The sequence below is a fragment of the Podarcis cretensis genome (genome assembly GCF_951804945.1).
Source record: "Podarcis cretensis genome assembly, chromosome: 1".
NCBI lineage: Eukaryota > Metazoa > Chordata > Lepidosauria > Squamata > Lacertidae > Podarcis > Podarcis cretensis.
Window position 1 is genome coordinate 50,114,611 of NC_137170.1, and position 12,062 is coordinate 50,126,672.

The following is a 12,062-nucleotide window of genomic DNA, read 5'->3' on the forward strand; positions in this document are numbered from 1 at the left end:
GAGAGATCCAGCAGAACTAGGAAACAGCTCTCACCTTTGTCCCTAGCCCGCCGGAGATCATCAACCAGTGCGACCAAGGCAGTTTCAGTCCCATGATGAGGCCTGAATCCCGACTGGAAGGGATCCAAATGGTCCGCGTCTTCCAGGCGTGCCTGGAGTTGTTCAGCAACCACTCGCTCAATCACCTTGCCCAAGAATGGAGGATTTGAGATTGGGCGATAATTGGCCATCGTGGCCGCATCTAAAGATGGTTTTTTAAGAAGCGGTTTAATAACCGCCTCTTTCAGCGGGTCTGGGAAGGCTCCCTCACGGAGGGAAGCATTCACCATCCCACGAAGCCCATCGCCCAGTCCTTCCCGGCTAGCTTTTATAAGCCAGGATGGGCAAGGATCCAGGAGACAGGTGGTGCAAGGGTGCTGCGCATTTAAATATTTCAAAGCTTAAAATAAAGCAAATGCATCTCTTTTTACTCAAGCTCTCCCTGCTGACTCATAATATTGGATGCTGTTTTATTTGAATCCTCCGAATCTTTGCTTTTATACTGTTGCTTTAATGGTTTTAAGCTGTACTTTTAATGGATCTTGGCTTGTGTCCAGTGCCTTTAAAAAAAAAATACTTAAAAGCGGGGGAGGGGGGAATCGAAATTTTGCGCACGAAATAAGATCCGGTTGAGAAACTGCAGCAACTCCTGTTACCGCTGATATCGCACTGTGCAGCCACGGTTAAGCTCAGCTCGTGGAGGTCTCCGCACAGCTTTACTCTCTCTCTTCTGCCCCAGGATACCAAATAAATAAGGAATTTGGACCGCCTGTGTGAGCCTAACGTACAACAACAAAGGCAAAGGATAAATGGATTGTATCATTAAAAATCCAAGGGATGGAGTAGCGCCACAATGGGGAATTACAGCATGTGGCGGATTTCCACTTCTGCTGGATCCGTTTCTCTGCGACGTAAAGTCGGCGAGTCCTCCGCAGTTGCACTTATCTCCGGCAGTCAGGGCTTTGAACCATAGAGTTTTTGCCTGTCTAGCATTCTGGCTCTATGCCTTTTGACGCGGCGCTCAGACGAGCCGAGGAGGAGGAGGAGGAGGTGACTCCTCGGTGACGTGCAGCGTGGGGGGCGGGGCTTCATGTTTGGAAGCGGAACTGGAGGCCGCGGTGCCCTTGGTAACCAAGAGGAGTCACGTGACAGGAGCGGGAGCCCAGCTGAGAGAAGGAAGCGAAGGAGCCAGCGGCGTCTCCCGAGCAATCTCCGCCGACCACCCCGGGCAAGATGTCAGGCAAAGACAGGATCGAGGTTTTCCCTTCGCGGATGTGAGTGGCGCTTCCTGGTCCTTTCGGGCCTCCCTTGGGCGGTGGGGGCCGGTCAGTTCCTTCCCTGCGGCCCCACAGCCGGACACACTGTGCGCTGGGGGGGTGTTGAGCTCTCAAATTCAAGCTGCCACGAATCAGCCACAAACACCCTTTAGCCGCCGTCACGGGGGTGCATTTTCTCACCCTTGTAATTAGCAAAGGAAGGGTGCGATCCGTTTTCAGCGGCCTTAAGAGCCCAATAGAATGGTAGTTATTTTGGATTGCTTCAATTCGCGTTGAATTTGGAGAGCGCTTTGGGGTGCAGAATTTGATACTCGTCAAATTCTGTTTCGAATCTCATAACTATCACCAATGTATTGATTGGCTTTGGTTAAGTTTACAAGGGGTTGTGAGAGGAATGCGTTGGAATAAAAAGGTAATGTTACCTGTCATATAAGAGTCTCCCCTCCCCTCCATTCAGACAAGTCAGACTTGTAGGCTTAAAAAATGGGGAAGTGAAATGTGAGTTGTTTCCAGGTCAAAATGGCAAATGCTTTGTCATATGGTCAGATGTCTTTGACAATTATGGAACAAGGTTGTCATTTTATCTGACTATGCAATGCTTGAAATGTCTCCTATTATTATTAATATGTTTGTATTAGAGACACTTTTTACTAGTCAGAGGGTGGTAGGGAGGGGCAGTACTAAAATAAGGAAAAAAAGACAAAAGTGAAGCCTCAAAATGATGCTCAAAAGTAGAAAGCTTATTCTAGTACATAAGATTGTAACCTTAGTAATTTCAAAATAGAAATTTCTTAATAACAAACAACTGTGTTCAGCTTTCAAACTGAATTTTGAGAGGGAGAACTGAGTTTCCTTATGATCACTTATTTTGAAGGCTGTAAGTCTTCTGTTTCTTTTAAGTGCCATTAAATTAATTGTACTTCTAGTGCCTAGCTTGGCAGTTTCTCATTTTCGTACATTGCCATACTGTTGTGTTAACTTGGAAGTCCCACTGATTTTGGTGGAATTTTCTCTAGGCAGGTATGCATTAAATTTCACCCTTGCAGTACAATCATATGCAGAGCTTTTATTATGAGTATAGATTCCTGCTCCTTACATAGATCAGCTATATTTCCAGTATGTTTGCTGAATCTGGCATGGCATTCTTGATAGTAAACAGAGCCATGTTTAGTATCCACACACAGTTTTGCTGAATCTTGTTCCAACTAGTAAATGAGTTAGTCTGAGATAGAGAGGCAGTGGTACAAGCCAGTCAGTGCAGGAATACGGACACCAGACCTTCCCTTCATTTAAAGAAGTTCCAGTTCTCTTCCTCAAGTTGTTTTCCAGCTTAGTCGGTTCCTGGGAGACATATTATAAACTCTCTAAGGAATTGCCATGAAATCTCCTTATTCAATATTTCTAGTACTGCCCAAAATTAGTTTGTTGTTATGTTTCAGATTACTTTTCCTTGGAGTTCATGGGAATCATGGGTGGACACAGCAATTACTGAACAGGCAAACACCATTGAATTCAGGCAAATCCATAGAGTGAGCACAGACCGTTGTTTACTGTGTGGCAGCTGCTTGTTACCATTCTTTGAGATAATTGCAAGCATGTAGAAAGCAAGTTGTGTCTAGCCATTAGGTGAAACCAATGTTATTGTTTCTTGCTACGATTATAAAAGTGAGGCAAGGGCCTGCACTGGTTGTCTCATTATGTGCCAGTTTTCAAATATCCACCATTTGTCATAGGATTTCCTCTGTCCATGCTGCTGTTCATACTTTACCTGGTAACTTCATATTGAGAAAAGTAGTATGTGATGTGATTTGGTTTCTGTTGAATGATTTGGTTTCTGTGGTAGAAGAGACAGCTCATCATGCAAAACAAATTATTGAGTTTCCAGTAAGGAACTTAGCTTATAATAGGGTTGCAATATTTCTAAAAGTGAAAATTCAGACACAAAGGTTGGTAAGCTTCTTTTGGCGGAGTGAACCAATTCTAAAGTTCTCTTGGCAGCACTTCTGTTGCAGCCTCCCCATAAAACTGGAGTTTGTCATCTTTGCTTATTTGGTATGAGGATGCAAGCATGTTTAGAATTGCAGCCTAAAGGTTAAAAGCTTATTATTTCTTCTTCTTCTTCTTCTTCTTCTTCTTCTTCTTCTTCTTCTTCTTCAGCAATCACTCATAGCCAAGTAAGATTGTCTTCCATGAACACAGTCTTAACAGTGAGTCCATAAATGACTGTGGAGGTCAGTTCTGGATCCACACATCCAAGGCCACAGTGGGGACATAGGTTTCCAGGCAGGAGTTGATCTTGGTGAGGGGTTTGCCAAGCGTGCCTTCCTCTTAGCTCGTTTTTCCCTTTCGTCCTGAGTTCGAGCATCTTCAAAGTCCATGACACCTTTGGTAAAGGCTGCTCTCCAATTGGATGCTCGTAGGCCAGTGTTTCCCAGTTGTTGGTGTTTATACTACATTTTTTAAGATTTGCCTTGAGAGATTCTTTAAACCTCTTTTATGATGTACCCTTCAGTGCACAGTAGGTATTATTACAGAGTAAACAAGCGTAGGATTGGACTGTCAGACATGTGTTGTAAGTGTATGTTCAAATTCTGTGAGCCAAAGAATATTTCCTCTTGTTTTTAGGAATGTGCCTTTTCAGGAACAATCTTCTCTTTTCCCCAGATCATCTCCAGTGACAAGATCAAAAGTATTTATCACTTTTTTGAATTTGACAGGGCTCAGACCATCATGAAGGCCCGTTTGAAAGGAGCCCAGACAGGTCGCAACCTCTTGAAGAAGAAATCTGATGCTCTGACTATGAGATTCCGGCAGATTCTTAAAAAAATTATTGAGGTAGAGTGTTTTACTATAGTGAATTTATCTGTGAAATAAAGCTAAAGAATTTCCAATGTATGAACCATTATAATAGCAGGAATGAATTTTGCTCTTTTTAAAACAAAAACAAAACAGGCCCATTCCAGACTTAACTCTCATTATCAATTGTAACCTGTATATTGGTTTCAGAAAATGTCCTTTTTTTGGGTTGTGTTTGCAGACAAAGATGTTGATGGGTGAGGTGATGAGAGAAGCAGCCTTTTCTCTTGCTGAGGCAAAGTTCACAGCTGGAGACTTCAGGTAAAGCTCACAAATGGGTGTAGTTGAGGGGACTTCTGTGTGAGACATTTGGCCTTTCTCAAGAGGTGAACCATTCCTTTCTGTTTATGGGGGAGATTGGGAGGAAAATGAAAATTCTGCAGCAGATCCTATAAGAGGAAAAGGTAGAACGCAAACCCCATAGGAAATTAAATATATTTCCAGAGTGTCTGCAAAGATAAACGAGCAGAAGAAAAATATGAGGGCAGGAAATAACACTAAAGTTGTGATAGACTCCAAAGTGTTCTAAATATTACTACCTACCTTCATATTTTAGCTTCTTCTAGTTGACAAACGACTCCTTGAGTTCCTGTGACTTTCTGTTCCAGTAGCACTCATCGATTACTCTTTAAAATAAATTACCACTGCATTGCCCACAGCACATCAGAGCATGTTTTGAAGACTGATCAGCATGGTTTGCTGTGGTCACTGCTTTGAACATTATAAAAATGGCAGTTCACTAATCATGATTTCAGAAACATTTTAGGGAATATATTGTAGGATTATTTTAAAATGCAACTTCCCATTTCACAGATCTAAAACATTGCTGTTATCGCATTTATGAATAAGAAAAACAGCAGTGCATTTTTATTGGTCCAAGAGCTGGAACCTTTAATTCAGCTTAGTACTGTATTTGGAAAAAACCAGAACCTCTAGTACTTTTCTGCTTTATAGGATACCATGATGTTGTGTTATGTATATACTGTCCTGGGATTAAGCCTCACAAGTGAGACTTTCTCTGAGAAAACATACATGGAATTGTGCAGCAGGTGCTAGGACCAGGTTTTACATTTCTATGTATGCTGCTGTGTTCGCATTAAACATACTTCATGAAAACTAAGAAAATATACTGCCAATTGCTTCCTCAAATCCGTTGAATACATACTGATACATATTTGTTTCTGCAGTACAACTGTGATTCAGAATGTGAACAAAGCTCAGGTCAAGATCAGAGCTAAGAAAGACAATGTAGCAGGTGTGTATCTTTATGCTATGCATGATATAATTATTTTAAATTCTATTTATTTAATTATTTAAGTGAGGGAGAAACTGCCGCATTGTTCAGTGCGGCTTATAGTAGAATCAAATAGTTGGAGTGGACTTTGAAGGTTATCGAGGTCCAATTCCTGTTCAATGCAGAATCTGATAAATTGCTATCCAGACACTCTTTAAATGCCTCCAGCACTGGAGAGCCCACCACTTCCCAAGGCTGTCTGTGATACTGTTGAAACAGGGGGAAGCTTCTAAAGTTCATCCAAAATCTGCTTCTCTGCCATTTTCACTTGTTTGTTCTAGATTTGGAGCAATAGATAATAACTGTTCTATATTCTGTGACAGCCCTTCATATATTTGAAGCCTGTCATGTCTCCCCTTAAGTACTTCTTCTTAAGCCTAAATATACCCAGCTCTTTCAGCTGTTGCTCATAGGATGGTTTCCTGACTTTTCACACTACTGCTGGCCCTGCTCTGGGCACACTTCAGTCTGTCAGTGTTCTTGTTAAAATGTGGCTCATTTTATAAACTGAGCTTCAGAGGATGTGTTCTGGTTCATTTAAGCCATCATTTCTCATGACATCTGAACTTGGAAACTGTTATTTAAGTGCTCCCTTTAAACCAGAATCAAATTGGCTTTAGGTCCCAAAGGGTGTGGTCATGAGCGTTATGAGAACAAGATGGCAGCCAGAATAGAAATTAGGAAGTGGAATTCATTAATTACACAAACTGCTGTGTATCTTTTACAGGTGTGACCCTGCCAGTTTTTGAACATTACCAAGAAGGAGGAGACAGTAAGAAGTGATTTTTCTTTTCTTTTCCTTATCTCAAGAGGTTTTGATGTGATCTTAGCTTTAATATGCCATGTTTGAGACCCTTGAAAACTGCGTCTTCTGTAACTAGCCTGTAGTATAATATAATAGCAACGGTTATATGGACTATTTACAGCTTCACTGTAAATGTTTAGGGGAGAATTTGACATTGCACTCTTCTGATCATTCTGTCAAGTGCAAGTATTTCTGCTTGCCTGATGAAACAATCCCCCCTCTCTGCCCCTGTGTGCTGTTCTGAGGGTTCTCCCTGCCTTCCATGGCAGATATTTTTTTGCTGGGGGGGGGGGAGAGTCCCTTTACATTAGCAGGAGCCCTTGCACCGACTTCCGCTAGCACTCTGGGACTAGCCCTCAATTTTTAAAAAATCAAGGATTGCTTTTATATACTAGAGGAGAGGTTAACACATGAAAGACCACATGGTGTCTTTTAAAAAGCAATCCTGAGCTTTGGGATGTTATGGAAACTCATGCTGTTTTACTTTAGTAGAGTCAAGATTGTATTCCTTGGGCAATATCACTTGTGCGATGGGACTTCCCCTTCCTTTTGCAGTCCTACCCCCACCCCACTCGTAAATTTGTTCTGGAGGGTTCTCCAACCCTCTGGATCAGACTTTGAGGGGTACAGGGATTGTAGAGGAAGGGGAAATTCTGTCACACTGGTGGAAACCCATTCTGCAAGTGTCCTCCTGACACCATCAGATATATCCCTTTACAACTATTTGCATTTTCCATATTAGAAATGGAAGCTGAGATGAGTGGCTTTGCAGCTGTCTCATGCTTGGAACCATCTTCCACCCTATAGTAAATATTCTGATGGTTTAGTTTTCTGTTTGGTGGCTGATTTTTTTGTTGCTAATGAGGCTGCTAAATGTTCTGGATGAATTATTTCAGGTTATGAGCTGACTGGTTTAGCCAGAGGTGGGGAGCAGCTGGCCAAACTAAAAAGGAACTATGCCAAAGCAGTAGAACTCCTCGTGGAATTGGCCTCTCTGCAGGTAGGTGAAGAAAGAAAACTATTAAAAGGACCTCTGGTATGGCTGTATATATAATAATTCTTTGTGAGGTCTTTTTAAAGTATCTGCTTCCTTTTCTAATTGATCATCTGTAGTTGTTTCTAAGATATACTTTGAGGACAAGAGGAACTGCATATTGTGCTCTGACCTGAAGTCGGGGGTGCATGGTGGTGCCAGGGAGTGGTTTTGGGGTAGGTGTAGCTATATGGCTTTCGTTTAAGGGGAAATTAGATTGCAGCCTTTGAACTTGGCTTCCAAAACACTGATGAGCTGACATTTGCACAGAATCCCACCTTGTTGCACTAAGTTTGTTCTATTCTCTCAACTTCTTTGAAAGGAGCACACAGCTGGATCTTTTTGTTGAGTTGCTGAATCTGAATTATCAGCCTGGTAGAATTTTGTGTGCTCACTTTGTGATGCTCACAATGTGGATGTACACATTGTACAATAACCCCTTCGCCACTAACAGTATATTGGCTATAGTTTCCTGTGCAAGTATTAGCAACACACCCCGCTTTCCACCTTACAAATTAACACTAGAATGTGGGTAAATTAGCACTGGGAGTGTGGGCAGCCTGTTTCTATTTTGCCATCCCCTAATACTGGACTGGTGCAAAAAACAAACTGCTAGTAAGTTTGGAAGACTGAGCTGTCAATAAAGACTCTATTTAGGGAAACTTGCATGTGAAATACCAAGTGAGTGACAAGCCTGCATGATGCCAGATCAATTTATCTTTCTTAGCAATAAAAGTCCCATATATTTGCTGACATGTCTCTGCTCAGGGCTGAGGTACAAAGAGCTAGTGCATCATGCTTTTTTGCACAAATATCTAATTTTCTGCTCATTCTTTTCCCTTTCTATAGACTTCGTTTGTTACACTAGATGAAGCCATCAAGATAACCAATAGGCGTGTGAATGCTATTGAGCATGGTGAGTCCAAGGAGATAATCCTTAAGTTAGTCTTGTCCAGCCTGATACCTTCCAGATGTTTTGGACTACAACTGTTGGCGATAGATGGGAGTTGTAGTCCAAAACATCAGTGTGCTCTAACTATAGTGAATGAGCTGGTTTGCATAACAGGGCGAGCAATATGTGGGCTCTCAGATTGCAGCTGCTTTGCTCCTCCTCAGTCCATTTGGCTTAGGGTCTCATCTGAACCAGGTCCAAATGGAGAGCATAACCAAAAATACTGCCCACCATAAATTGGGTAGTAAATGAAGCTTCCTAATATGCATCCTAATACCATGATGTGATTCAGAGCTGTGCTGATGGATGGCTTTTCCAAGGCCCCATTTCATAGTACTATCTTGGAAGAGGTCAGAATCTAGAAGAACCATCTCCCTAAGATGACCCTTTCCCCACCACCACCACTATGTTTGTGGCCCCTGGAACACCACATCACTGTGAAGTATTTCTCCTTTTGCTCTGTCACACTCTGGCCATCCTGTATAGTGATTAAATTACTGTGCCATACAACAAACTATGCATCTAACTCAAGGGTTGACAACCTGGGCATCCCTTGGCAGATCAGACTATACACATATCTATGTATGTTCAAAAACATAGATGGCAGTCACCAGGATAACTAATTTTTGCATGGCTGCCCTCCTTGTACTTATAGAATCATACTTACTAATGGCAATTTCTTTTTATAGTGATTATTCCCAGGATTGAACGTACACTCTCTTATATCATAACTGAGTTGGATGAGCGAGAGCGAGAGGAGTTTTACAGGTGAGTGAATTGGCAATCCAAAAATAGGAAATTATGAATCTGAAAATGCCCTGGGATGGAGTCTTTTGAGCCCACAAATGCCTCTGTTAACCAAAGAGGAGGGAATTTTTGCACACTCAACATTTTCCCTGCAGCTCCACCACCAGTTTTCATCCTCTTATTGCAAGGTCTCCCAACTCTGTGGAGTCTATTGGGGTGGGAACCTGTAGTGAGGAGGAGTTAGCAAAAATGGCCTCCCCCTTCTTGGATTCCACTCTGTACGAGTGTGCAGCCTAGTTCATACTGATCCCCCCCAACAGTCCTTGCTAACTTGATGTCCTCCAGATATTTTAGACTACATCTCCCATCAACCCACAGGCAGGTTAGCTGGGACTAATGGAAGTTGTACTCTAAAACATCTGGAGGACACCAGGTAGTTAGTTCCTTTTCTTACCCCTGCTCTAAGCAAGAACCTCACTTTTTCTAGGAAGAAATTAAATTTTTAAATAATTGTGCCAAAAGAAAGCAGGTGATTAGGGCTGCAAACAAGTTTCAAAGCTACAATGGAAAGTACACCTCCACCTCCAAATGTTGGTACATTTTGTCCTTAAATTTTCAGCTAAGTTCCACAGAACTGATGGCCCATTACTGTCAACTATTTGAAACAAAATTAAAAAAAAATCCTTCCAGTAGCACCTTAGAGACCAACTAAGTTTGTTATTGGTATGAGCTTTCGTGTGCATGCACACTTATCTGAAGAAGTGTGCATGCACACGAAAACTCATACCAATAACAAACTTTTGTTTCGACTATGGCAGACCAACACGGCTACCTGCCTATAACTGTCAACTATTTCTCATTGGAATAGAATGCAAATGTATATTAACTTATGTTTACCAAAGCCTTCAAATGCAGTGTGTCAAATGGAACAATTTATCATCTAAGGGGTGGCACACTGGGACACCCACACATAACACACAGTTGAGTTTCCTCTCCTTCTGGTGCGTGGGAAAGCACTCAGTGCACCAAGCCATTGCAGGGAATGAGAAGCCCTAGCTTTTCCCCAAACTTTGTGAAATTGGAAATAAAATCCCGATAATGGCTGTGTCACATTTCAGGGTGGGGTGTGGAATGTAGGAATTACCTGCTATCTGCACACCGGCTTTACAATAATTTGCACTATTTTTCTCTGTAGATTAAAGAAGATCCAGGAGAAGAAGAAGATACTGAAAGAAAAGAACGAAAAACTGCAAGAGTTGCAGAGGGCTGCTGGACAGCTGCGTGAGCCTGCTAATTTGCTTGCGGAGGAAAAGGATGAGGATCTTCTCTTTGAATAACTGTGGACATCTGTTACAATGCAGGACTCAGAACAGTGAGTTTGAGATACAGTTCTGGACACATTGTGATGCTTTTGTGGCTCTTCATTTGGTGTATTAGCCTGTGCTATCCAGTCTGGATTTATTCCAGGATTTTTTTTCTGTTGTGGAAAATAGCTGGTTTGTCCATTGAACACATGCATGAAGCAGAAACATTTCCAGTTCTACATATCTCCATTTAATTTAGTTGGCAGAGAAGTATTGCCACTTCTGCTTCTGCTGTTCTCTCAGCTGTACTTAACTTCATTTTCCCCACATACTGCCAAATTCTTGTGAGCAAAGTTCCTTGTTCTGACCTGCTTTGTGTTCACAAGTGACAGCAACTGTAATAACTTATTAAATGAACAGGCTTTTTTCTCCAAAGCACAATTTTTAAAAAATCTGTGTGATCTCATTGTATCTTTTTGTTTCTGAAAGAAGGAATGGTTTCCATTTTATGTTGTATTTGCCAACTCATCTGTGCTGTAAAATCAGTAAAGGAACCTGTGTCTAAACTTGTGTCATTTTTGTGAAACATCTATTAAATCTTCAAAATAGGTAGGTGGGAACTAGTTGAGTGAACAGGATTTCTCTTTTGCATCTGAACAACTATTCTATAGTTACTTGAACTCTGAAGCAGCTGAAAAAGGCATCCTCTTGTCAAAATCTCCCTTATTCAGTGCATGCTTACTTGTCCAGCAATTTGACAGAAAGCTGGCCCTAACAAGCAGGCTGAAAAACATGTTATATCATGCCAGTGTTAGGATTGTCCTACATACACTGTCATGTGATAAGACAACAATCCCATGACTGCAAACATGGAGCAGGAATCCTAACATCCATATGGTAAGTAATCCTATACAGTACAAGGCTATTGTTCTTAATGGAATAGGAGTTGAACATAGTGTTTTTGCCCTTGGGCTGTTATCAGAAAAGGAGCACCCATTTCCCTATGCAACTGGTGTGTTTATATGAGCTGCCAAAGGTGGCACCAGCCTCTCTCTACTCCATAGGGGTTTATAGTTTCTTCAGCGCTGCCTACCTAACACAGCTATGGTTGTGTCCTGTGCTGCATGCATTTAGAATTCATAGTCTTACTGAATTAAGAATGTGGGAAGTTCTTGGGAGTAGTTGTGGTTTAGCTCCTTGAGATAGTGCAGCAGCTGAAGGATGCCTGGATAGGGATTCCCAAAAGATGAAACCAAACTTTTAACTTGATTCTAGCAAGTGTCTGGAAGCATCTAACGATTTGAGACAGACATGACTACTCATGAAGTTCCACACCAGCAAAGAATTGATCCACTTGGTGAACAGTTAAGGAAATCACTATCACAGCACTTAAAGCCACAACTAATGGTGACCTAACGGAACTTAGAACAGTTCCACTCTTGAAATAAGCTTGTAATAATGGTTAAACTGGTAAGTCTACAATTTTAGAAGCGTAAGGCAACATTAGTATTGGTTTACTGAAGCAAGAATGAGTCACTGGAGTTATACTTTCAATTTACCTTGCACACCATACTTCTCTTCACCTTCAAACATAGCAAAACAGCACCCAGCAGGACTGAAATCCCCCCATCAGCTTGATAAGACACTAGGCATGGGTTGGGAGAAATGGCCTTGCGTTCCACCTTGGAACTTCTGGCGGTCTGGAGATTCATTAATCCTGCTCTGCATGCAACAAAAACAGTACTACATCCAGAG

The 12,062-nt window shown here is 41.8% G+C and overlaps 1 protein-coding gene across 1 annotated transcript; it reads left to right on the forward strand.

Annotated features, from left to right (window-relative positions):
• Positions 1 to 1,107: 1,107 nt before the first annotated feature.
• Positions 1,108 to 10,873, forward strand: ATP6V1D (ATPase H+ transporting V1 subunit D). The gene is made up of 9 exons (XM_079952700.1): positions 1,108 to 1,313; positions 4,034 to 4,151; positions 4,354 to 4,433; positions 5,360 to 5,427; positions 6,194 to 6,238; positions 7,168 to 7,271; positions 8,154 to 8,220; positions 8,946 to 9,024; positions 10,199 to 10,873. The coding sequence occupies exons 1-9, from the start codon at positions 1,273 to 1,275 to the stop codon at positions 10,338 to 10,340; spliced, it is 744 nt and encodes a 247-aa protein (XP_079808826.1). The 5' UTR covers positions 1,108 to 1,272; the 3' UTR covers positions 10,341 to 10,873.
• Positions 10,874 to 12,062: the final 1,189 nt, after the last annotated feature.

Bases quoted from the DNA above. Each gene is read 5' to 3' on its own strand.
- ATP6V1D (XM_079952700.1), top strand. From the start codon at position 1,273: ATGTCAGGCAAAGACAGGATCGAGGTTTTCCCTTCGCGGAT. The intron at 4,434-5,359 runs GTAAAGCTCACA...TTGTTTCTGCAG, and splicing joins TTCACAGCTGGAGACTTCAG to TACAACTGTGATTCAGAATG. The intron at 6,239-7,167 runs GTAAGAAGTGAT...GAATTATTTCAG, and splicing joins TTACCAAGAAGGAGGAGACA to GTTATGAGCTGACTGGTTTA.